The sequence below is a fragment of the Zootoca vivipara genome, chromosome 10, assembly GCF_963506605.1.
Source record: "Zootoca vivipara chromosome 10, rZooViv1.1, whole genome shotgun sequence".
Classification (NCBI taxonomy): domain Eukaryota; kingdom Metazoa; phylum Chordata; class Lepidosauria; order Squamata; family Lacertidae; genus Zootoca; species Zootoca vivipara.
Window position 1 is genome coordinate 70,555,755 of NC_083285.1, and position 25,829 is coordinate 70,581,583.

General features: G+C 48.1%; 2 protein-coding genes across 7 annotated transcripts in view; one reads left to right on the forward strand and one right to left on the reverse strand.

Annotated features, from left to right (window-relative positions):
* Positions 1–14,830, reverse strand: RABL2B (RAB, member of RAS oncogene family like 2B). 4 transcript variants are annotated; one of them, XM_035128191.2, is made up of 9 exons: positions 12,487–13,803; positions 12,113–12,255; positions 10,837–10,866; positions 9,855–9,934; positions 6,788–6,867; positions 4,385–4,496; positions 3,768–3,865; positions 3,498–3,581; positions 50–1,913 (listed from the first exon to the last, which is right to left on the reverse strand). In XM_035128191.2, the coding sequence occupies exons 2-9, from the start codon at positions 12,226–12,228 to the stop codon at positions 1,833–1,835; spliced, it is 681 nt and encodes a 226-aa protein (XP_034984082.1). In that variant the 5' UTR covers positions 12,229–12,255; positions 12,487–13,803; the 3' UTR covers positions 50–1,832. The 4 variants fall into 4 exon arrangements, with proteins under 4 accessions (XP_034984084.1, XP_060135297.1, XP_034984082.1 ...); XM_035128190.2 differs by lacking the exon at positions 12,487–13,803 and adding an exon at positions 14,698–14,830 and having other exon boundaries at positions 51–1,913; XM_035128193.2 differs by lacking the exons at positions 9,855–9,934; positions 12,487–13,803 and adding an exon at positions 9,165–9,196 and having other exon boundaries at positions 1–1,913; positions 12,113–12,208.
* LOC118091325 (nucleoside diphosphate kinase 6) overlaps positions 14,807–25,829 on the forward strand; it is a 16,125-nt gene continuing 5,102 nt past the window's right edge. Inside the window, exons 1-4 of one of the 3 annotated variants that reach the window (XM_060279317.1) lie at positions 14,807–14,849; positions 18,017–18,177; positions 21,496–21,598; positions 23,760–23,799. In XM_060279317.1, coding sequence (XP_060135300.1) covers positions 18,085–18,177; positions 21,496–21,598; positions 23,760–23,799 — 236 coding nt within the window. In that variant the 5' untranslated portion in view covers positions 14,807–14,849; positions 18,017–18,084. Of the gene's footprint in view, positions 14,973–18,016; positions 18,178–21,495; positions 21,599–23,759; positions 23,800–25,829 lie in introns of all 3 variants that reach the window. The other 2 variants (XM_060279316.1, XM_060279315.1) reach the window with 2 other exon arrangements.

A 25,829-nucleotide genomic window follows, 5' to 3' on the forward strand; every position in this document is an offset into this window, starting at 1 on the left:
CCCTGCCCATCTGGCTGGGTTTCCCCAGCCACTCTGGGTGGCTTCCAACAAAATATTAAAATACAATAGTCCGTCAAACATTAAAAGCTTCCCTAAACAGGGCTGCCTTCAGATGTCTTCTAAAAGTCTGGTAGTTATTTTTCTTTTTGACATCTGGTGGGAGGGCGTTCCACAAGGCGGGTGCCACTACCGAGAAGGCCCTTTGCCTGCTTCCCTGTAACTTGGCTTCTTGGAGCGAGGGAACCACCAGAAGGCCCTCGGCGCTGGACCTCAGTGTCCAGGCGGAATGATGGGGGTGGAGAAGCTCCTTCAGGTATACTGGACTGAGGCCATTTAGGACTTTAAAGGTCAGCACCAACAATTTGAATTGTGCCCGGAAATGTACACAACATTAAAAAACCAAAGTGTGGCTTCTGATTGGCTGCAGGAAGCTCCTGCAGCCAATCAGAAGCTCTGTTGGACGTTTGGCTTCCAGAAGAACATTAAAAAACCGGAACACTCACTTCCGGGTTTCGATCGTTCAGAAGCCAAAACGCTTGAGAACTAGTTTGTTTGACTTCCAAGGTACGACTGTATTGATAACAGCGATTGATTTTCTTATAATTCTTTTCCTGTGTATGTGAAGGTTTTGGGGTCTCCACCTGCCCCCATTTTGGGTAAATATTTATATACACCTATTTTATGCTATAAATTTCCTTTGCCCTTACGTTTCCGTAAGAATGCGTGAAAATATTTCTCATTTAGCAATATTCTTTGCTAAAATCTATCAGGCTATCTTTCTGAGGGGATCATGCAAACAGCTGTTCTGAATAATGATCTTTTATGGGTCAGGGTAGGATGAATTTAGGGAACCGAGGATGAACCTAAGCAAGTTGTGCTTCCTTTTTCTGGTTATTTGGATATAACATTTGATAGAATACAGATAATTGAACATTACATTCTTCATTAAATTATCTTTCCATTGATAAATAATTTTATGGTATTACTACGAAAGAAAGTGGTGTTATGAGCCATCAAACTGTGGAAATACACTTTTTCCAAAAGGTTCCCCCAGTTTTGGCTGCTAGTGTAGGCTAGTGGCCACCCCTGCCTCCTGAGATCTGATCCAGCCGCGGGGCTCTTCTCGCTTACGCCAACCTGACTTCCTTCGCTTTTTGGGGGGGAACGCAAGAAAACAGGGGTGTCCAACAGCTTGATCTGGATCGACTGGTCAATCCCCTGGAGGTTTTGGTAGATTGCTGGCTCCTTCATCCGGCCCCTCCCCGTCCTGTAGATCGCTAGAACGGAAGCGAGGCTGTCTCCTTAGCGCCTTTGAACCCCCCACCCCAAAAGGGATGTTCCTCCCTAAAAAAATCTCAACAACTTTGACCTGACCCCCCCCAGGGGTAGATCACTGCCAGATTTTAATCATTTGAGTAGATCGCTGTCTCTTAGAAGTTGGACGTCCCTGCAATAAAAGGTCTCCAAACTCTGCCGCAAGTCCTTCAAATATTTATTTCTGAAGGCAGACGCCATCCACAATAGCTCATGGGTGAAGATCCCCAAAATGTGGGGTGGGGGGACCCGTGATCCCAACTCCCACCAAACCATATATCCCCCCCGCACCTTCCCAGCATTCTTAAGGGGAGGGAACTGCTACGGGTTCTCTGCCTGGTCACCCACACCGCAAGGATCCAGAGGAGCAGAGCTGATCTCCGTCAGGTAGCCTCCCTTATGGAGGGAGGGCTGGCACCTCTGTGCAGGGACCACTGCTCCCCACCCCCAAGTCCCTGCCAAATTGGGCGCCTCTAGCTACTCGAGGAAGCGGAACTAGGCCACCCCATTCCCTGGCCTCAGGTTGACGGGGGGTTTTCTTCTGGGCTGTTCTCCTCTTTGTCAGTCGAGTCCTCCCCCTTCTTCTCCAGTTCGAAATTCTGAAGGAAGACAAGAGAAGAGAAAGTTGGAACAGCAAAACATCAGAGAAAAAGCCCAGTCCACCTCTTTGGCGGCTCCGGCATGGAATGCTTCCTTCCGAGTCCTTCTCAGTTCCAACAGCCACTACAGGCAGCGGCAATTGAGGCTTCCGCTGCACCAGTTTGCGTCTGCCTATCTGAGTTTGGGATTGTTTTCACTGTATTTAAATTACTGTTCTTGTATTATTATTTCCGTAAAGCGCCATTTGAACACAGGGCATACACTAACTATTAAGTACAACTACCACCCGTCCCAGTAAGGAGGCAGCCACTGTTGCCATCACCCTGTTCCTCTTGCCGCAGCACCTGGCTTTTCCGTCGCAGAAGAAACAAGGGCCCTGCTGCTCTGGCTGTTTTTTATTGCTCGATCCCTGACAGCAGCTGCTCTCATCTGAAGCCAGAAGCGAGAGTAGCAGGGAAGAGCAGGTATGGCCACAGAGGAAAAGGAAAGCAGCTGGAGCCTGTAGCTGCTGAAAGCAGAAGTGTGGCAGGGGTGGGACTGGCAGCTAGACCCATGAGCCAAGGTGAGGGGTGAAAAGGGGGTCTTCAGCCACAGCCAGCTGTAGTGGCTGTCAAAACCAGAGGTCACTACAAGCTCGCAGGGGCTTCAAAGCAGTTCAATTAAAATGCAAAATGTGATCCCTGCATTGCAGGGGCTTGGTCTAGATCAGGCATGTCAAACCTGCGGCCCTCCAGATGTTTTGGCCTACAACTCCCATGATCCCTAGCTAGCAGGACCAGTGGTTGGGGAAGATGGGAATTGTAGTCCAAAACATCTGGAGGGCCGCAGGTTTGACATGCCTGGTCTAGATCATGGGTAGGCAAACTAAGACCCGGGGGCTGGATCTGGCCCAATTGGCTTCTAAATCTGGCCCGCGGATGGTCCAGGAATCAGTAAGTTTTTACATGAGAATGTGTCCTTTTATTTAAAATGCATCTCTGGGTTATTTGTTGGGTCCGCCTGGTGTTTTTACATGAGTAGAATGTGCACTTTTATTTAAAGAAGAAGAAGAAGAAGAAGAGTTTGCATTTAATATCCCGCTTTATCACTACCCAAAGGAGTCTCAAAGCGGCTAACATTCTCCTTTCCCTTCCTCCCCCACAACAGACACCCTGTGAGGTGAGTGGGGCTGAGAGACTTCAAAGAGGTGTGACTAGCCCAAGGTCACCCAGCAGCTGCATGTGGAGGAGCAGAGACGCGAACCCGGTCCACCAGATTACGAGTCTACCGCTCTTAACCACTACACCACACTGGCTCTTATTTAAAATGCATCTCTGGGTTATTTGTGGGGCATAGGAATCTGTTCATTTCTCCCCCCCCAAAAAAAAATAGTCCGGCCCCCCCACAAGGTCAGAGGGACAGTGAACCAGCCCCCTGCTGAAAGTTTGTTGACGCCTGGTCTAGATGACCTCCCTGGGTCCTTTCCAACTCTATAAAGTGCTAGGATTGTATGCTCTTCCAAAGGGATGCGGCGCAAGTCTCCTAGGGCTTGGGTGTCTCACAAGGACAGGGTGCGGGAACACACTGGGGAGATTTGTTCTTACCTCCAGTTCCTTCAAGACTTCATCCATAAAGTCTTCTGAATTCTGTTTGTAGGCCACAGCCAGCTTGATGGCATCGTTGAAGACCTGGTGGGAGGGGAAGGGAGAGCGCTGAAGCGGTAAGAAGATGGGGTCTGGGTTTCTGCCACCCCTTTCTCCATTGTAGGAGGTCGGCTGCCAAGCTGATTCCACCACTCAGCAGCTCCTCCCCCCAGGAAGCCTGCCAGCCACCGGTCCGTCCTGCCTCCCTCCCAGGCGAAAGCCCTCTCCTACCTTCACCACATTGGTGCCATCTGCAGCAGACACAAAATAGAAGGGTAGGTTGAACTTCCGCGGGAAGCTGAAGCCTTTCTGAGTCACCTTCATGTCAGCTGGAGGAGCAAAAGAGGAGGTCATTGCTCAAGGAGCCATTGTGGGGAAGGAACACTACATAGGTGCAGCCTGCTTGATAATTTTAAAAAAGCACGGCATGCAAGTTTAATAAAGCGCCCATCTTTCTCCCTGTTATTGCTATTGTTTAAAGTACAAAAAGAATAGTACAATGATGTTGCAAAACTGCTCCATGAATAAGGGGCAGGAAGGAAGGTGGTTGACGTCGCTAATGCTAGCCACTCAGTGCTGTGTCCAACCAGCTTCTGCAGAACTACCTTCCTCCACTGGCTTCGACCCAGGAGAAAAAGCAGATTATATCCTTTACTGCATTCAGAAAAGAACTGGCTTTCAAGGCAGGGTTGACGCCAGCGGAGCTCATCCTGCTGCCCCACAGGTGCTCTTAATTCATGTGGTTGATGGGGCTTGTGAGCTCTGCTTTTACAACTACAGGCCAGCACATATCTGGTATCTTCCCCAGTGGATCCCCCGTGATCCTCCAGAGCGTTGAGGAGACCCACCGTCAATTTTGTTGGCAACCACAATGCAAGGGATCTGGGGGCGGAATTCCCGCAGCTCCTTGTACCAACTGCTGAGGTTCTTGTAGGTGACCTTTCTCTGGACGTCAAAGACCTGGCAAGAGAGAAGGAAGAGCCCATTGCAGGCACAGGTGGCCTTCTGGGCTGAAGGGGTTAAGAATCACAGAACTGCAGTGTCAGAAAGGGACGCCCCAGGGTCCTCCAGTCAGGGGCGGAGCAAGCGGGGGTGGTCCGCCCCAAGCGACGCCCCGGGGGGAGGGTGACAGACACTCGGCCTCCCTGGCCCGCCCCTCGCCTCCACCCGCAAATGCGCAGTCCATTCGGGATGCCTCTGGCGTGCGGCGGCTCCAGTGTTCTGCACGCGCTCGGCGGCTCTTACGGGATGCCGTGCGCGAGTGGCGCTCTGTGGAGCCGCTGCAGGCCGGCGGCACCCTGATCGGACTGCGCAAGCGCCGGATCTAATGCATGCGCAGTCAGCACGGGGGCACAGCGACGTCACCGTGACCCTGTGCTGACTGCGCACGCGCTGGATCCGGCGCTACGTAACGATGCATGCGTCGTTACGTAGCGAAGCCGCACTCCCGGGTGCATAGCAATTTGCCGCCCCGGGTGTCACGGCGCCTCGCTACGCCCCTGCCTCCAGTCCAACCCCCAGCAATGTAGTAATCATGACAGATGGCTATCCAACTTCTGCTTAAAAACCTCCAAGGGAGGAGATTCCCCACTTTCCCAGGAAGCCCGTTCCACCGTTGAACGACTCTTACAGCCAGAAAGTTCCACCTAATTATAGAATCATAGAGTTGGAAGGGACCCTGAAGATCATCTTGTCCAATCTCCTGCAATGCAGAAATATGCACCCGACCCACACAGGGATCAACTCGACCACATGTTTAGTTGGAATCTCCCTTCTTGCAATTTGAAGCCATTGGTTTGGGTCCTCCCCTCAGGAGCAGCAGAAAAGAGAGGGTAGGACCCCAACCAATAACTTCAGGGGTTGACTGGGGGGACGGGACAGCAGGGTCCAAATGCCTCCAGGGAAAAGCATGCTCTGCGGAAGCTAGCAGGAATGCCAAAGGCATCCAGTCTTAAATGAGGTCGTACTGTGCAGCTTGCCCCATTGCAGACCAAGACAAACCACAGTGCAACAGACCCACAGCTGGGGCAACAGGTGACCCCTCCCAGCAACTGAGCTATTGGGAGCTCCTTATTTATTCAATTTATATTTCACCCTTCCCTCCCAAAGGAGCCCCCATTGGCAAACTCATTTTACTGCAGTATGGTTTCATGTTTTTATATTCTTGTAAACCACTGTGACACATTTACACAGTGCTATATAAATATTTTAAAAACACACACCAGTAATAAACATTCTTAAAATATATCTGACCATCACAGTCTCCCATCCAATGTTTTTAGGATTGCCATAAAACACTTGGGTAAACAGGAATGTTTAAAAATTCTTCCCGGGAGTCTATTATTACAGGAGGCAACCTCACTAGGGAGCCGTGGTTCCCAACATTGGGCACACACCCCACAGGGGGGGGGGCAATTAAATTTTTAAGGGGGACAATTTGAGAACGAGTTATTAACACTGAATGGCCTTTTAGGCTTCCTCCAAGTGAATATGAGTTTACTTTCTGAATAAAAAGAATTATATGTCACGGTTCCAGGATTTTAGAGATGCTTAAGTGGGGCATGGCCAAAAAAAGGTTGGGAACCACTGCTGGGGAGGGAATTGCACCCATGGAAGACCCTGGCACAGAAAGGGCTGATAAGCCCACCTTCAGTTTCAAAGGTTTCTTCAGACACCAGATTCCTCAAGCACTCAGGCTTCATGGCCATAACGACCGGATGCAGCGGTACCTTGGTTGTCGGACTTAATCCGTTTCGGGAGTCCGTTCAGCTCCTGGAACTGTTCGAAAACTTCCTGCACTCAATCAGAGGCCGAGGAAGCCGCGTCGGACGTTCGGCTTCCAAAAAAGTTCGCAAACCGGGACACTCGCTTCCTGGTTTGTGGCGCCCGGGAGCCGATTTGTTCGGGAGCCAAGCCGTTCGATAACCAAGGTACCACTGTACTTTTAAAAAAACGGCAGCCAATATCCCCCCCCCCCCCGGACGTATGTAATTCTGCACAGGATTTCCTACTGTAGAATCCCGGCTCTGCAGAATACTCTCAGCCCATAACATGAATCGCATACGGAAGTCTAGGCTGACCCAGAACAAGCAGGGGACAAGACGCAGCTCCATGGAAGAGCTTGGCAAAGCACAGACAGCACAGCCCAGGCCAAGCTGAAGCCTCGCCTGAACTTCTCAAAAAGCCGCACCAGGCTTCCCCGCTTCCAGCCTGCCACCCCTGGTGCCCCCTCTGCAGCCCCCACCACTTACCATGATGCAGGCGTGAGCCTTGTAGTAGTAGGAAGCATGCATGCTCTGAAAGCGTTCCTGCCCAGCCGTGTCCCAGAAGTCTGAAAAGCAGGAATGGCCCATGGCTGCATTAACCACAGTGGGGAAGGAAGCCCCACTTGTAGCTTACCCAGAGGTTTAGAAAGTTGTTACAGGGTTTAATCTGCTCCCAGCCTATCTTAACTTCTAAAGTATCACCCATTTCCACCACCCTTCTGAGTGATTCCCCCTCCCCATCCCCACCCCTCCCCACCCCTTCTCTACATAAGTGCCTGGGGACTTCCATTTCACTGTATCTGAAGAAGTGTGCATGCACACGAAAGCTCATACCAAAATAAAAACTTAGTTGGTCTTTAAGGTGCTACTGAAGGAATTTTTTTATTTTACTTCGACCCAGACCAACACGGCTACCTACCTGTAACCTTAACTTCTAAAGTTATTGCTGAGGTTGCTTCGTGGAAATTCTATCGCTTTACATTCTTTGGAAACCCCCCTGAGGTTTTCTGATGATCAAGCGGTGTGTAAATGGATAAACAAAGGAATAAATCTCTAGATACAAGCACGCTCTGGTCACAGAATGCTTCTTGAGTGCTTAGCAGGTCAAGGAGGATGTAGAAGCTCTTCCTCCATTGCCTGGGGCAACAGGAAAACAAGGCTTCCTGTCTGTGATCTGCCTGACTTATATTTTCCTGGCTCTAGCTAGCCTACCCCTTGTTGTTGTTGTTGTTTAGTCGTTTAGTCGTGTCCAACTCTTTGTGATCGCATGGACCAGAGCACGCCAGGCACTCCTGTCTTCTTCCACTGCCTCCCGCAGTTTGGTCAGACTCATGTTTGTAGCTTCGAGAACACTGTCCAACCATCTCATCCTCTGTCGTCCCCTTCTCCTAGTGCCCTCCATCTTTCCCAACATCAGGGTCTTTTCCAAGGATTCTTCTCTTCTCATGAGGTGGCCAAAGTATTGGAGCCTCAGCTTCACGATCTGTCCTTCCAGGGAGCACTGAGGGCTGATTTCCTTAAGAATGGATAGGTTTGATCTTCTTGCAGTCCATGGGACTCTCAAGAGTCTCCTCCAGCACCATAATTCAAAAGCATCAATTCTTCGGCAATCAGCCTTCTTTATGGTCCAGCTCTCACTTCCATACATCACTACTGGGAAAACCATAGCTTTAACTATACGGACCTTTGTCGGCAAGGTGATGTCTCTGCTTTTTAAGATGCTGTCTAGGTTTGTCATTGCTTTTCTCCCAAGAAGCAGGCGTCTTTTAATTTCGTGACTGCTGTCACCATCTGCAGTGATCAAGGAGCCCAAGAAAGTAAAATCTCTCACTGCCTCCATTTCTTCCCCTTCTATTTGCCAGGAGGTGATGGGACCAGTGACCATGATCTTGGTTTTTTTGATGTTGAGCTTCAGACCATATTTTGTGCTCTCCTCTTTCACCCTCATTAAAAGGTTCTTTAATTCCTCCTCGCTTTCTGCCATCAAGGTTGTGTCATCTGCATATCTGAGGTTGTTGATATTTCTTCCAGCAATCTTAATTCCGGCTTGGGATTCATCTAGTCCAGCCTTTCGCATGATGAATTCTGCATATAAGTTAAATAAGCAGGGAGACAATATACAACCTTGTCGTACTCCTTTCCCAATTTTGAACCACTCAGTTGTTCCATATCCAGTTCTAACTGTAGCTTCTTGTCCCACATAGAGATTTCTCAGGAGACAGATGAGGTGATCAGGCACTCCCATTTCTTTAAGAACTTGCCATAGTTTGCTGTGGTCGACACAGTCAAAGGCTTTTGCATAGCCAATGAAGCAGAAGTAGACGTTTTTCTGGAACTCTCTAGCTTTCTCCATAATCCAGCGCATGTTTGCTATTTGGTCTCTGGTTCCTCTGCCCTTTCGAAATCCAGCTTGCACTTCTGGGAGTTCTCGGTCCACATACTGCCTAAGCCTGCCTTGTAGAATTTTAAGCATAACCTTGCTAGCGTGTGAAATGAGCGCAATTGTGCGGTAGTTGGAGCATTCTTTGGCACTGCCCTTCTTTGGAATTGGGATGTAGACTGATCTTCTCCAATCCTCTGGCCATTGCTGAGTTTTCCAAACTTGCTGGCATATTGGGTGTAGCACCTTAACAGCATCATCTTTTAAAATTTTAAACAGTTCAGCTGGAATATCATCACTTCCACTGGCCTTGTTATTAGCGGTGCTTTCTAAGGCCCATTTGACTTCACTCTCCAAGATGTCTGGTTCAAGGTCAGCAACCACACTACCTGACCCCTAGTAGCCCACCATCACTAGCCTACCCCTAGTAGCCCACTACTGGGCGGGGTGAGAAAGGAGGAAGCAAAGAAAATTTAATTTCACCGAACTTCTGTATTTACTCCCTGATGAAGAGCCTGAGTAAACCATAAGGAACCCCCCACTTTTGGGGGACTAAATTTTAAGAAAATGAGGGGAGATGGCCCAAAGCTGTTGAGCCTCTCTCCCCACGCAGCTGCATGCAGGAAACATTCCCTAGATCATTTCTCATGCGCAGCGGCAGCAGGTGAATTTGCGCTCCCGACAAGAGATGGCTGGCGCCATGCAGCTTCTCCCCCCCCCCAACGCAGCTGCGGGCAGGAAACACCCCCCAGATCGCTCCCCACTCGCTGTGGCATCGGGGGAAGCAGCGCTCCCGCCAACTGAATGGCTTGCGGCACGCCTCTTCCCCCCCCCCCCCCCCCGCCCGCCATGCCACTATCTGTGTATTGGACAACCCCCGTTTTTTGACATGATTTTTCTGTCAAACATTTGTGCCCCAAGCTTTTTAGACTCATCTACATCCGAAACCCAAGGGGCATACTGGTTGTCACATGTGATTCCCACCCCCACCCCCCAGCTCTCCTACTACCCCACTAAACTTTGCATGAGCCCACTGGGAGGACTCCTGATCTGACAGGGGGCAAGATGCAAGCGCTTCCCCCAGAACTGGTGCCACTCTGAAAGAGAGTGGGGGAGACCCCAGTTCCCGAGTCCCACGGGGCCCAAAGCTGCCCTGCCAAGCAAGCCTCTCACCCACGAGGATCGTCTTGCCATCCACGGTGGCTGTATGCTTGTAGAGCGTCAGGGCAAAGGTGGAGAGCTGGTGCGGCTTGCTGCGGGTGCGAGTCAAGGCGCCTTTCAAGCGATGTCACTGTTTTTTTATCTAACCATGGGGGTGCCAGAGAAACTAGCATTTCAGACGGCCATCATTTCACCGCTAAGCAAGAGATGCAGCCGTCAGCTACATGTCAGGACACCTCCCTGCCCTTTTATTGCTTATTCATTTTATTAATCTACCACCCTACATCAAAAGATTCCAGGGCGGTTCACGGAATAAATACAGGATAAGAACAAGTAAGTGAAACAAAACAGCAAAACAATAATGCCTCCCCCCATCCCACAGACACATTTTAAAGGCTGTAGAATATTAATCAGCCAAAGGCCTGGTTGAAGAAAAATGTTGTAAGTAAAATGACTATTCGCTTTTTAAACCATTTCCGCTCCCTATCAAAGAAAAGTGTGTCCCAAAAACACCTAATACTTCATTAATTAATATAAGAGAAGCTTATATTACACATCTATTGCTCAGGAGACAGCGTTCTGCATGCTGCATGTATGTTGGCGGGGTGTATACAGTATGCAAATATGGATGAGCTGCAGACAGAATCGTAGAAGGGACCCTGGGGGTCATCTAGTCCAACCCTCTGCAATGCAGGAATTACGCAGCATGGCGCTCTAACCCATGCTTCCCCAAACTTGGGTCTCCAGCTGTATTGGGAATACAATTCCCATCATTCCTGACCAGTGCTCCTGCTACCTAGGGATGATGGGAGTTGTAGTCCAAAAGCAGCTGGAGGCCCAAGTATGGAAACTCTGCTCTAATCACTAAGAACTGTTGCCATGAGTGCAAGGGAGTTTCAATCTCAAACAAGCAAATGAATTAAATGTCGCCGCCACCCCACCCCCTGCTTTCTGGGCTGCAGCTTGTGTAAGTTTGCAAGATCTCAAAGGATACAACCCATCCAGGAGAAAGCGTTCCATTAACCTGAAAGAGAAGGAAACAGAAGCCTGGTGAGGAACGGGCCTATTCAGAAAAACCAGAGAGGTGGAAAGATAAAAAGGCTTTTTTGGCCACACTCTTCCCCCAACTCTCAGAATAATCTGCATCCTCCATTCTGAGATGCGCCACAGAAGACGGACTCAGGCTACTTGCCACAATGGCTATGCTCTACCTCTGGGGCCAATGGGAGCTGTAGTCCAAAACACAGAGAGGGTGCCATATATTAATCTAGGCCGCCCGTCCAAAAGAAAACAGGTTTTACTAGCGCTGGAACCAGGGCCGGATTTTGGTCTGATGAGACCCTAAGCTACTGAAGGTCATGGGGCCCTTGTTATGTCCAGTGTCCTTTGTCAACAACAAATGGTCGCTCTTTTTTGTGTTGAATATATGCTATATGGTAATTTATGGATGTAATAGGTTTCCAAAGCCATTTGCACATAACAAAATATGTATTTTATCAAAGTAATTGTTGAGCTGAAATACAATTAAGAAGTATATTAATAGTGAGAGACAATTAAGAAGAAGTCTATGAATAGTGAAATAATTCTTAAGCTCTAACTTAAAACGATTTTTTTATTCATAACAAACTTAATAATGCAAACACATTGGCATTTGGCAATAACAAAAGTTCCTTTAGAAACACAATTTACTAAGACTCGTAATGTAGTCTCTAGAACAGGCATCCCCAAACTGCGGCCCTCCAGATGTTTTGGCCTACAACTCCCATGATCCCTAGCTAACAGGACCAGTGGTTGGGGAAGATGGGAATTCTAGTCCAAAACATCTGGAGGGCCGAAGTTTCGGGATGCCTGCTCTAGAAACTTGCTATAACATGAAATAATAATAGGTGTGTATATGCAATGCAAACTACTAATAATTATAAAGAGCAGAATGTAGGCACCCTATATATAGAAATGAGCAAACCAGTGATATTTTAGGGAGCAGGCGAGGCCCATGAGTTACATCCTAGGAGCCTACACAACCCCAAACACGGTTGCTGTATGTAGGTTTTATTTTATTTGTTTTTTATCTTATATTTTGGAAATGTACATCCAGGTTTTTTCCCCTTTAAATTGTTTGGGGGGGCGAAGAGAGTGGGGCCCTAAGCTATAGCTTGTAAATCCGGCACTGGATGGACCTCTTAACGGCAATTGAAATGTCAGCGACAGAAGCAAAGCGTGAATAGTCAGATAAGCCAGACATCCTTTGGGACTTTTTCTTGGCCACTCACTTGGACTTCCCCACTGCACTGTCCCCAAGGCAGATAATCTTCACGTTCTCATCCGCGTCGTATTTCTCCTGATCCAGCTCCAGGCTGCCGTCTCCATCGGCCATCTCCTCCGCCATCGGGCTTTGGCAGGATCAGAGCGGCACCTGTAAGGCCAGAGGGACAACGGTGGAATTCTGCATCCTGTTAGGCCTGGTACCCTGCCCAGGACTATTCCCTGCCCAGGACTGGAGCTTGCCACAGGGCAAAGGGGATGCCAAAAGCTCCAGTCAAGGTTAGGTTTTACGGGATTTGTAAAGCCTCAAAGTGATTTGGACTCATTTTTTTAAAAATGACAATACTGATTGATAATGAAATAAAATAAAATTGCAGCTTACTAAGAGCAATAGGCCTTTGCAATCTAAAAGACATGGCACAAGAGGGAAATGAATTGGAGGAGTCTGGTAGAACGGCTGCTGTCAGGTCAATGGGATCTGGAGTTAATGAGACTGTTAATTACACAATTCACCAAGTTCTATACGAAGGAAGCTCAGCCTGTATTTCAGCAGAAGAAGAATCCAATAAATTGTAAGATGTTTTGTTTTCCTCAGTTTGTCCAGGATTTGGATCCAGGCACTGCTGCCAAAAGCCCCCGTTTAAATTATTAGGTTTTCCACATCGTTTCCCACCAAGAAAGTACTGAAACGATTTACAATCCATCACACACATTACTAAAATTGCATAAATGATACTACTGCATTTATAGCAGATTTCATTTTGCAAGCAAGGTTCTGCATCGCAGGGGGTTGGACTAGATGGCCCCATGTGGTCCCTTCCAACTCTATGATTCTGCGACTAGCGTGGTGACAGACAGGCCTCCAAAGGGAAGGCATTTGATTGAATGGGGCAGGGGGGGGGTCTACTACAGGGACGAACCCACTTCCTTCTTGCCCCCCTAAGAGGAAATGTGCACAAAAGGGCCGGAGGCAACTATTTTGGGGTCTGGGTGGCTTCCTTTGGAAATTTCAGCCCTTTTATTATGTTTTTATATCTGCTGGAACCTGCCTGGATAGCGTGGCTGTGGCAAACCACACCTGATGCCCTTTTAAAATGTGGCTCTTTTTTGGGGGGGTGTTACTGGGTTGTTTTTATTTTGATCTTATAGATTGTGGTTTTTATGTTGATCTTTTCTGTGAACCACCCTGAAACCTCCAGGTATAGGGAGGTACATAAATTCAATAAATAACTAAAAATGAACACAGTCAGATAGGTGGGGATACAAATAGCAACATTATTATTACTATTATTATTAGCATCTAGGGGTCCCACTACCAAGCATAGCTGCCAAGTTTTCCCTTTTCTTGCGAGGAAGCCTATTCAGCATAAGGGAAAATCCCTGTAAAAAAGGGAGAACTTGGCAGCTATGCTACCAAGCCTGATGCTGTTTAGAGAAGTTTTTAATGTTTTATGTTTTATTGTGCCTTTAATTCTGTTGGGAGCCACCCAGAGTGGCTGGGGAAACCCAGCCAGATGGGCGGGCTATAAATAGATTAGTAGTAGTATCAGTGCTTTTTTTCTTAAAAAAACTGTTTAGGGGTACTCTCATTTTCTGACTCATATTGAAATGCTTCCCATCAATAAGGCCGAACTTAGATTCACAAAATGTTTAGGGGTATGCGTACCCCTGCGTACCCCCAGAAAAAAGCACTGATTATTATTATTGACCGCTGGCACCACCACATCAGGACCACCTGTGCATCACGGACACAGGCATGCGGAGCCCACCTCTTGTCAGAATGAGCCCCCCCCCCCCGCAACAAGGCATCTTTCCTGGCTGAGCTGCACCCCTATTATTATTATTATTATTATTATTATTATTATTATTATTACTGCTCCCCCCCTAAAAAAATGCTTAGGGGACTCTCATTTTCCTACACATATTGAAATACTTCCTGTCGATGAGGCCAAGCTTAGATTCATAAAATGTTTAGAGTTATGCGTACCCCTGCATCCCCCCAGGAAAAAAGCACTGGTTGTTATTATTATTATTATTATTATTATTATTATTATTATTATTATTATTATTATTATTACTGCTCCCCCCCTAAAAAAATGCTTAGGGGACTCTCATTTTCCTACACATATTGAAATACTTCCTGTCGATGAGGCCAAGCTTAGATTCATAAAATGTTTAGGGGTATGCGTACCCCTGCGTCCCCCCAGGAAAAAAGCACTGGTTGTTATTATTATTATTATTATTATTATTATTATTATTATTATTATTATTATTATTGACTGCCTGCACCACCCCCACCAGTCAGGATTACCTGTGCATCACGGATACAGGCATGCAGAGCCCACCTGGTGCCAGAATGAGCCCCCCCTGGCTCAGCACCCCCTTTGCCTGCCTATAGCAGGGCAGACCCCCTGCCCATAGGGGACCAGCAGAGACACACACACCCCAAATCTGGGGGGGGGATCTCCCCATCTCCTAAGGCGAGGGGACCAGAAGCAGCGCCCCCCCCCAACAATACTGCCCCCCTTGCAAAACGAAACAACCCCCCCCCGCTCCTTTGGGGAAAGGCAGCCCCCCCAGCCCCCCTCCGCACCTCTCCGGGCCCCCGAGGAAAAGGGCGGCGTCTTCTGCCTTCTCGGCCCCCTTCCCCGCCCAGGCGCCGCCGCCGCTGCCTCCGCCTCCTCCTCCTCGCCGGGCCAAGAGGCTACGCGAGGCCGGGGCGCCCCGCGCGGGAAGGAAGGGAAGGTAGGCCTCGCCGGAGGAGGAGGAGGAAGAGGAAGAGACGGAGCCCCGCGTCGCCACGGAGACCAGGGAAAGGGAGGCAGGAAGGAGGAGGAGGGAGACGGAGACGCCGCCGGGGACAGGCAGGTAGCGGAGCAGGATGAGGCCTCCTCCCTCCCTCCCTCCCCTCCCTCCTCTCCCCCGGGCAGGATCCTCTCGCCCCCCTCTCCCTCCCTCGAAAGCGGAGAGACCCCCCCTCTCCCTCTCCCTCACCCCCCCCAGCCCCACTCGCGAGGGGGGAGGAGTTGGGGGGCCCCACCCCCGTGGCTGGGCTTCAGGGCTCTCTTTCTTTTCCCTTCCCTTCTTCCATTCCTTCATCCTTCCTTCCCTTTCCCTTCCCTTTCCCCTTTCTGTCTGTCTGTCTGTCTGTCTGTCTGTCTGTCTTCCTTCCTTCTATCCTTCCCCTTCCATCCTTCCTTCCATCCATCCCTTCTTCCTTTCCTTTCCTTTCTTTTCCCTTCCTTTCTTCTTTCCATCCATCCCTTCTTCTTCCTTCCCTTTTCCCTTCCATCCTTCCCTTTCCCCTTCCCTTCTTCCTTCCTTCCTTCCATTCTCCCTTCCTTCCTTCCATCCTTCCCTTCCCTTCTCACCCCACTCTTCCTCTCCTTCCTTCCTTCCTTCCTTCCTTCCTTCCTTTCTGTTTCTTCCTTTCTTCTCCTGGCGCCCTCCTACCAGGTGCCAAGGGGATCAATGAACCGCCCTGAGACGGCAGGCTGTAGACAAATTCAAATAATAATAATAATGACCTTCAGAAGACAACTGAAAACAAACCTGTATTGGGAAGTGTTGTGTTTTGTTTTGTTTTGTTTAAATGTTCAAAGTTTCATTATGCTTTTTACATATATAAGCCAGGTGACTCCTCTGCATCCCACAATATCTGGAGCAGAACTGGCCATCTCTGTGCACCATTGCTTTTTATATTATTTATTCAGTTTATGTCCCACCTAAAAGAGCAATAATAATAATAATAATAATAATAATAATAATAATAATAGAATTTGTTGTTATTGTTTTGCTTGCTTTTCTTTGATGTACTTTATACAAAATGCAAGAACTCAATAATACAATTTTAAGAGAAGGGTAATATTTTTTTTGCAATGTAGGGTCCTCCCCCCCACCCACTATTGACCTGCTTGCCACCAACATTGCAAAAAAAATACTACCTATTATTATTATTATTATTATTATTATTATTATTATACTGCTGTATACCCACAGGTCTCAGGGTAGTCCTCAGCATAAAATCACAAAGGGATAATAAAGTATTAGCTCCTACAAAGAATCTTTTTTACAAATAATGAAGATTTACAAAACTAAAAGCATTCTCCACCCGCTGTGAGTCCCATCAAAGGTTTCATATAGTCTTAAATGAGCTATACATTTTGCATAGACGGATGGCACGGAGTCACCTCCATGTGCCTCAATATCTAGTTCCCACACCTTCAAGGAACATGGGCTGCCCCTAATACGCCCCCTGTTTTCATCCTTTCAACAGCTCCTTGTATATTAATGCAGGAATCTTGGACCTAGCCTGGTAGCGCAAGGGCAGCCAGGGCAGAATTTTGAGCACTCAAGTGATGTTCTGGTGATAGCCTGTGCGCGCCGACAGTCTGGAGGCAGTGTTTTGCACCAGATGGAGCCTCCGCACCGGGCACAAGCGTGGTCCCACATAGAGCACATTGCAGTAGTCGACCCCTGAGGTTGCCAATGAATGGCATTGGCATGACTAGGCTATTTTTCCAAGGATGGCTGTAGCTCAGGGGTACCCAAACTACGGCCCCCGGGCCGGATGCGGCCCAATTGGCCTCCCAATCCGGCCCACGACGACCCCCGCCGCCCGCCGCCGCCCGCTCTTACGGCACGCGGCGCGGCGGCGATCTTCAAAATCGGCAAAAAATCGCCGAAAATCCTTTGTGCGCATGCGTATGGGCCTCTCCCGACCCAGAAGAGGTCATTTCTGATGCACTTCCGGGTCGGGGGAGGCCCATACGCATGCGCACAAGCGATTTTCGACGTTTTTTTTCCAACCGTGTGCGTGTGCGCATGCGCACGGGCGCGCACTCCCCCGCCCTCTGGCCCGCTGCGCGCGCACTCCCCTGCCCTCCGGCCCGCCGCGCGGTCGGCGCGGCGGGCACCGGCCCGAAGCCCGGTAAGTCTGGGGACCCCTGCTGTAGCTGGTCAATAATAGTAACCCACTCACCTTCCTGTGGTTGTTGGAAAGCAAGGTGGATAAAAATCAATGTTGTTGTTTTTTATTTTAAAAAAAAGGATTTTTAAAAATTTAAATCGGAGTTTTAAAATAAAATGCTTTTGGAGGAAAAAATCTTTCTAAAGATAGTTTTCTATTGAAGTTACATTCTAGTCCAAAGGCTATTCATCAGGAAATAAGGATTTGTTTTAAGTTTTTCATGTGTGCTAAAACTCAGGGTTGACAGGCTTCCTCTCTTCACAGCAAGAGAGGCGTTTTTCTGGCTTTCTTTACAGTATTTATATCAAGTCATTAGCACGTAATAATCACTCATCTGAGTCATTCCATTCAGATCTCTGCTGAGCCCTGCGCTGGCCCTTCCAGCAACCCAAAAAATGATTGACTCGGGCAGCTGAGACTTGCGCCCTCTTGCTGGCTGTCCAATGCTCTCCAAATCTTGCCCCCCACCTCTTTTTTTTTTTGCATTTTTTGTCTTTATAGCCCACCTTTCCCTCCAAGGAGCTCAAAAGTGGCAAACACGGTTCTCCCCAATCCCCACAACCCTGTGAGGCAGGCTGGAGAGGCAGTGACTGGCCTGAGGTCACCCATTGAGCTTCATGGCTGGCCAGGGATTCGAATCCTGGACTCCCATGGCCTAGTTGGACACTCTAACCCAGGGGCCGGCCACCTAAGGCCCGTGGGCCACAAGCGGCCCACAGGGGTCGTTTAACTGGTCCACGAGCCGCCCGCTCGGCGAGTCGTCGTGTGCTGCGCTAAACTGGCGTGGGGACTCGTTTCCGCGGTGCCGGAAATCGCAGGCGCGAGCACACGCAATCCGGCCCACGGAGGGATCTCCGCTGGAGTGAACAGGCCCAGGCGAGGTAAACCTTGCCGACCCCTGCTCTAACCACTATACCGCACTGACCTGACTTTGTATTGCCAGGCTGATGCTTTGGGGACGAGACGGACAGACAGAGCACCCCCCAGCCCCAGTCCCAACCTCTGAGCAGGATGAGGGCCGTCCTGCGTGCTCCGCGGCGGGTGCTGCAACTCACCCTTGCCATCATCAAGCCTGATGCCGTGGCCCACCCTCTCTTCCTCGAGGTAAGGACAAAACAGGGTGGATTTGATTTAAATCAAATCGATTTACATCACGATCTAAATCACTGGTCATTATGACTTCATTTAAATCACTAGTCAGTATGACTTCATTTAAATCGTTTATTTATTTTTACAGAAAGACTCATTCTTGCTGGTATAATCTTAATATTTACAACCAGATGAAGGTTTCATTTTTGGAATCATAAATTTTCAGAGTAGTTTTTACAGTTATTATCAAAAATTGCTGATTTGGTTATGCTATTAGAAATACATAGATCATTATGAAATCATTGTGAGGTTTAATAAGTTAACTGTTTATATTTGGACAACTTTTCTGCTGTACTTTATTGGAAGGAGAATAATAATAATTTCCTCAATAACAATTTAAACAATTTATTTAACTTATTAAATTTTGTGTGTTTGGTTTTTGTTTTTCTTATTTGGTTAAGCCAAAGGGCACTTTATTTAAAATTATTTAACTAAAGCAATAACCAAAATAAAAACTTAGTTGGTCTTTAAGGTGCTACTGAAGGAATTTTTTTATGAAGCAATAACATTATAGCATATGTATCCATGTTCGGAAAAAATGTTTGAATATTTCTCACTTTCCGATTTCTTTGACCATTGACCAAACTTTCCGGTCACACGTTGTATTAACCTCAAGCGGCCCAGGGTTGTGCACGAGAGTGAGTAGGGGGAGCATTGCCCACAATGTGCTTATCTGTCGCCCACTACCATAAGTGCTTGGGGCAGGGCTCAAAAGGGGAAAAGATCGAAGGACCCTGCGGCTTGTAACTCCTTTTCAGGCATTAGGAAATGCTGTGTCTCCCCTCTGAAATCTCTATGGTACCCTGCCTCATGTATTCTCAGGGTTTCTTTATACAATACAGTGGTACCTCGCAAGACGAATGCCCTGCAAGACGAATTTTTCGCAAGACGAATGTGTCCTGCGATCTGATGGTGACTCGCAAGACGAATTCGTTTTGCAAAAAATTCGTCTTGTGAATCGCAGTTTCCCATAGGAATGCATTGAAATTTAATTAATACGTTCCCATGGGCAGAAAAAGAAATTTCAATGCATTCCTATGGGAAACCGCGATTCGCAAGACGAATTCTTCGCAAAACGAATTGACTCGCAGAACGAATTAAATTCGTCTTGCGAGGCACTACTGTATGCTGCTTTTGGGCCCCCAAGGCAGCAAAGAGCATGTTGAGACAAAAGAAACAGGCAGCAAAAGTGCAGGAAACATAATGAAAACAAAATAAATACAACAGAACCAGTGAAGGCGGTGAAGGTCCTGTGTGAGTGCCTGGAGGCGGTTGGAGGATGGATGGCGGCTAACAGATTGAGGTTGAATCCCATCAGATGTCAAAGAGAAAAACAGCTACCAGATTTTTAGAAGACATCTGAAGACAGCCCTGTTTAGGGTGGCTTTTAATGTTTAATAGTTTATTTCCTTTTTCTGTTGGAAGCCGCCCAGAGTGGCTGGGGAAACCCAGCCAGATGGGCGGGGTATAAATAATAAATTATTATTATTATTTATATTTAATAAAATATTATTATTATTATTATTAATAATAATAATATACAGTGGAACCTCTACTTACGAATTTAATCCGTTCCGAATGCACATTCGTAAGTAGAAACATTCGTAAGTCGAAACGATGTTTCCCATAGGAATGCATTGGGAATGGATTAATTCGTTCCGGAGCCTAGGGAAAATACACTTTAAAAGAGACTTTGAAGACTTTTAAGGCATGGAACCTGCACAGCAACATTACCTTGCAGTGCAGAGAGCACGGCGAGGCTGCGGGAGACCGGTTAGTGGTGGCGGTGGGGGCCTGATCCAGCTGTAGGCCGGCCAGTGGCGTCGGCGGGGCCCGATCTGGTCGTGGGCCGAGCTCCAGAGGCGGCGCGAGGCCGCTGTGAGCGGCGGCGGGGCCCGATCCGGCCGTGGGCCGATCGGCAGAGGCGGTGCGAGGCCGCTATTGGTGGCGGCGGGGCCCGATCCGGCCATGGGCCAAGCTCCAGAGGCGGCGCGAGGCCACTATGAGCGGCGGCGGGGCCCGATCCAGCCATGGGCCGATCGCCAGAGGCGGCGAGAGGCCGCTATTGGTGGTGGCGGGGCCCGATCCGGCCATGGGCCGATCGCCAGAGGCGGCGCGAGGCCGCTATTGGTGGCGGCGGGGCCTGATCCGGCCATGGGCTGAGCTCCAGAGGCAGCGCGAGGCCGCTGGGAGCGGAGGCGGGGCCCGATCCGGCCAATGTAGGTCTTTCAGGACCAGTGTTAATATGGTCTCGGCGGCCGCTCCCAGTCACCAGTCTAGCTGCCGCATTCTGGATTAATTGCAGCTTCCGGGTCACCTTCAAAGGTAGCCCCACGTAGAGCGCATTGCAGTAGTCCAAGCGGGAGATGACCAGAGCATGGACCACTCTGGCAAGACAGTCTGCGGGCAGGGAGGGTCTCATCCTGTGTACCAGATGGAGCTGGTAGACAGCTGCCCTGGACACAGAATTGACCTGCACCTCCATGGACAGGTGTGAGTCCAAAATGACTCCCAGGCTGTGCACCTCGTCCTTCAGGGGCACAGTTGCCCCATTCAGGACCAGGGAGTCCCCCACACCTGCCCGCCTCCTGTCCCTCAAAAACAGTACTTCTGTCTTGTCAGGATTCAACCTCAATCTGTTAGCCGCCATCCATCCTCCAACTGCTTCCATCCAAATAAGCAGGCAGATTATAATAGTTATAGCTAATAATTATAGTTAATAAGAACAGCATGTAATGATAAATTATTATTATTATTATTATTATTATTATTATTATTATTATTATTAATTTCTATAGTGCTATATGTTCTAAAGAAAATAATCTCAAAGAAACATCAAAGAAAACAATCCAGAATAAAACAAATTAAATGTTTTCCATTGCTGGGCTGTTGAAATCCCAGCTGCAGTTCACATCCATGTCAGAAGCTCTTGCATGTTGTCAGTCCACCTATTCAGCAGTGACAGTTGTATGGGAGGCCTGAACAGGTGATTTCATTCTATTTAGATGTTTGCTGCTCCAATATTTCACAGCCGTTACACCCCGAAGGAGAGACCTAAAGGGGCCACTTGCCCTGTGGGGCTTCCCCACTGTATGGCATTCGGAATAACTCTGGGCCACTGCACACGGAACAGTTCCAGAGCGCTTTGCCGTGAGATACGCTCGAGGGCGTGGCCAGTAGACTCGAACCTTGCTCCCAAGGCAGCAAAAAGTCTCCCCGCTGCCCCTTCTGCCCTTCTTCAGAGGGACTCATCCTCTTCTCTTCTTTTCCCAGGCCGTGCACCAGACCATCCTGGACAACCGGTTATTGATCGTCAGGAGCAAGGATCTGACGTGGAGCAAGCAGGAGAGTCAGACGTTCTACCAGGAACACTCAGGTCAGGAGCATCCGCGCGCCCCCCCCCAAAAAAATACCCCATTGCTAAGTCCAGGAAGTAGGTGGGGTCAGCAGAGAATCCAGGAATGGGCACTTAGACAGATGGCTCTAATCCAGGGGAAACAGGGAAGCTGTTTCCTTAGAATCATAGAATCTTAGAGTTCAAAGGGACCCCCAAGGGTCCTCTAGTCCAACCCCCTGCAATGCAGGAATGTCAGGTCAGACATCCATGACAGATGCAACTCATGGCAGTTACCCACTGGTCCATGCAGCTAACAGGGCAAGTTAGGTACACAAAGAATTATTATTATTATTATTATTATTATTATTATTATTATTATTGTTAGGGATTTTTGCACTGCAGGGGGGTGGGCTAGATGAACCTTTGGGTCCCTTCCACCACTGTGATTCTTTTTTTAAAAAAATACTTTTTAATAGTTTCCAATTACAAGAATCCAAAAGACACCTCATTATATCCATATCAAATCACAATACCAAATCAAATATCAATTAATCAAATATCCAGTTGTATAATTTTGGTGCCCCCCCCCCACGCCGCGTGCTAGAATTACAGGTTTAATAGTTTATTTACTTTTTTATTCTGCTTGCAAAGCCTTATTTAATCCAGTTGTATTCAAGTCATAATAGTAATCTGATCAACAGCTGCAATGTTGATAACTTCTACCCATATTAACACATTCAATAATCCACCTCCATGATTCTGTTATGATGATTAATCAACTGCCCCGCACCCTAAGGTCTCAGGGCAGGCTGCAACATTAAAACGCAATCTTGTGGGCTCACCTTCCTTGGAGGTTTTCAAGCAGAGGTTGGATGGCCACCTGTCATGGACGCTTTAGTTGAGATTCCTGCATTGCAGGGGGTTGGACTAGATGGCCCTCGGGGGTCCCGTTCAGCTCTACAATTCTGTGATTCTGTGGTCTTGAACATAACTTACGAGCTCGCATGGTCTTGCCTCCTGCCCATGTCACGGGATGTCCTTCATACAGGTTACGACAAGTGTCCTACATGGAATTGATGCATCCACGTAGGAACTGTGTCTTGTCTGGGGTAGACGTGAAACTTTTCGTGTGGAGCCTAGGAAGCTGGCTTTTACTGAGACAGGGCCGGATTTTGGTTTGATGAGACCCCAAGCTAGTGAAGGTAATGGGCCCTTGATATGTCCTTTGTCAACAACAAATTATCGCTTTTTTTTTGTGTTGACTATATGCTCTATGGTAATTGATGGACCTAATAGGTATTTCAAGCCATTTGCACATTTTGCCATGCAACCAGTCCATGCAGAATGTAGCCACCCTATATATAGAAAGGAGCAAAGCAGTGATATTTTAGGGAGCAGGCTAGCAGGCAGGACCCATGACTTACATCATAGGAGCCTACACAACACAAAACACTGTTGCTGTAGGTAGGTATTATTTTATTTGTTTTTTATCTTATATTTTGGAAATGTACATCCAGGTTTTTCCCTTTAAATTTTCTGGGGCCCCCAAGAGAGTGGGGCCCTAAGCTATAGCTTGTTTAGCTTATACGTAAACCCGGCACTGCTAAGTCAGACCTTCCGAGCATCTCCCGCAAAGCTTCCAACCCTCGCTGGCAGCATTTGCACGCCAGGGCTTTAGGTAGGAATAATAATAATAGTAACAATAATAAATTTATTATTTATACCCTGCCCATCTGGCTGGGTTTCCCCAGCCACCCTGGGTAACTCCCCACAGAATATTAAAAATAGAATCAGATAGTTGTTTATTTCCTTGAGATCTGATGGGAGGGAACCGCCAGAAGGCCCTCAGAGCTGGACCTCAGTGTCCAGGCTGAACGATGGAGTCTCTCGTGACCTTACCTGGAGATTGAATTTGAGACCTTCTGCATGCAAGGCAGGTGTTCTGCAACTGAACTGGGGCCCTTCTCCAAGGGTCTGTCCTCAGGGCCCTGGTGTCCTTCAAGAGATGGCTTGGAGGTCACGCGAGACAGTGCAGGTGGGGGACCCCCGGTGGTCCTTCTGGCGTGGTCCTTCTGACTGCAGATCCCACCCACCCTTGGCGTGCATAGTGGAAAGGATGGCAATAACTCTGGAGAAGGGTGCTCTCAAGACCTCTCCCAGAAGGGTGCACTTGTCTCAGGACTCTCAATCTCTTTTTCAGGGCGCTTTTTCTACCAGAGGCTGGTGGAATTCATGGCCAGGTATGTCTGTGGCGCACATATATACAATATATATAGAGAGAGACACAGAGAGAGACAGACAGACAGAGAGAGAGAGAGAGAGAGAGATTTTTCAAGGAAACAAAAATTGCGTAATAAAAAAACAAAACACATAAGGCATAACGGAGGCTGGTGGAAGTTGTAGTTCAAAACATCCGGATGACACCAGGTTGGTGCCCTAATGTATATTATTATTATTATTATTATTATTATTATTATTTATTGATTTATTTATTTATTGCCCCTTCTATACCACTTTATATTTTTAAAAACAAATCTCTTTTTTGAAATCATTTTATTTGGTTTTTACAATGCAAAATTATATTTTAAAAATTCAATTACATATCCATATAAAGAGATTCCTCCGAGTCTCAGGATTTCGCCCCCCCCCCCGGAGTCCCTTTTAAATCATTTAAAACTGCATCTTCTCCTAATATCGTTCCATATTTTCCATGGTAATTGTTACACTACAAGTGAAATCCAAATCCTGCCTGTGTTTCCATCTGCTTACAGTGGTCTCTTTAAGGTTAATTTCCCCATCTATATATATATAAAAATGTTCCCACTGTGTGCACGAATGAGACAGCCTTTCACCGTAACCGCTGAACTGAATTGCATCAAATTAGGACAAAGCGTACCTTGCCCATCAGGGAGGGATCTTGCATGAAAATTTTTCCAGAAAAGCACACCTTTCATACCTAAAATAATGATTAAACACACAAAAAAGTGGCGCCCAAATTAGACATCACCAGCAGAAGCTCTGAAGACTCCAGCAGCATCCAATAGAAAGGCAGATCGTGCGCTGTCACCAGCAAAAGCTCTGAAGGGCGGCACCAAATAATGACGTCATCAACCGAGCAACTGAAACCACCAAGGTGGCCATTACCAGACAACCCACAGAATCAGGCCAGGGCCAAGGAACGGAGATACAGGGCGGAGGCCTCGGCTCGCATTTAAATACTAGCCCAAGCCAAGGCCGACAGACTAGGCCTTGCCTCTACTTAAAGCCTACAAACTAGGCCTTGGTTCTACTTTACAGACTAGGCCTCTGCTCTACAGCCTACAGACTAGGCCTCGGCTCTACTTTACAGCCTACAGACTAGGCCTCAGCGCCGCCCTTCAGAGCTTTTGCTTTACAGCCTACAGACTAGGCCTCAACTCTACTTCACAGACTAGGCCTCGGCTCTACTTAACAGCCTACAGACTAGGCCTCGGCGCCGCCCTTCAGAGCTTTTGCTTTACAGCCTACAGACTAGGCCTCAACTCTACTTCACAGACTAGGCCTCGGCTCTACTTAACAGCCTACTACAGACTAGGCCTTGGCTCCACTTTACAGACTAGGCCTCAGCTCTACAGCCTACAAACTAGGCCTCTACTCTTACTTTAAATACTATCCCGAGTGGAGCCCTGGGTGGGGGTGGGGGAGGAGGGCCCAAATAGGTCATGGGCTGATGTAGGGTGGGGGGAGCCACAGGGTGGGGTAAGGGGGGACGGGATACCTCATGGGTCGCTACAGGATGGGAGTAATCACAGGGATGAGACACAACAACGGGGGGGGGGGCGGGACACACATAGTCCAGGGGGGAACGGACACATCCTCTCCCTTTCCTGGGAAACAAGGACCCTGATTCAGGCACAGCAAACAATCATAAGAAAACAAAAATAAATTTCATACATCCGGAAAAGCATATTACATCAAAACACTAACCAAAAACAAGTTACGCAACCATTACCATTCAAAACACAAATGACATCAATACTCCCCCCCCCCCAAAAAAAACCCACAGCAACGCGTGGCTGGGTCAGCTATCCTCTTGGTCCCTGAGTTTTCCGGTCAGCTTTGCCATTTCAGCATAGTCCACCAGCTTGGTTTGCCGTTAAAGAACCAATCTCAATGTGGTTTACAACACCTGGATAACTCAGTGGGGTAAAGCATGGTGCTGATAATGCCAAGTTTGCAGGTTCGATCCCCATATGGGACAGCTGCATATTCCTGCATTGCTGGGGGGTTG

Coding starts and splice junctions, on each gene's coding strand:
- RABL2B (XM_035128191.2), bottom strand. CDS start 12,228: ATGGCGGAGGAGATGGCCGATGGAGACGGCAGCCTGGAGCTGGATCAG. Junction 9,935..10,836: donor CGCTTTCTCCTGGATGGGTT/GTATCCTTTGAG, acceptor TCGCACCCGCAG/CAAGCCGCACCAGCTCTCCA. Junction 3,582..3,767: donor ATGGCACCAATGTGGTGAAG/GTAGGAGAGGGC, acceptor CCCTCCCACCAG/GTCTTCAACGATGCCATCAA.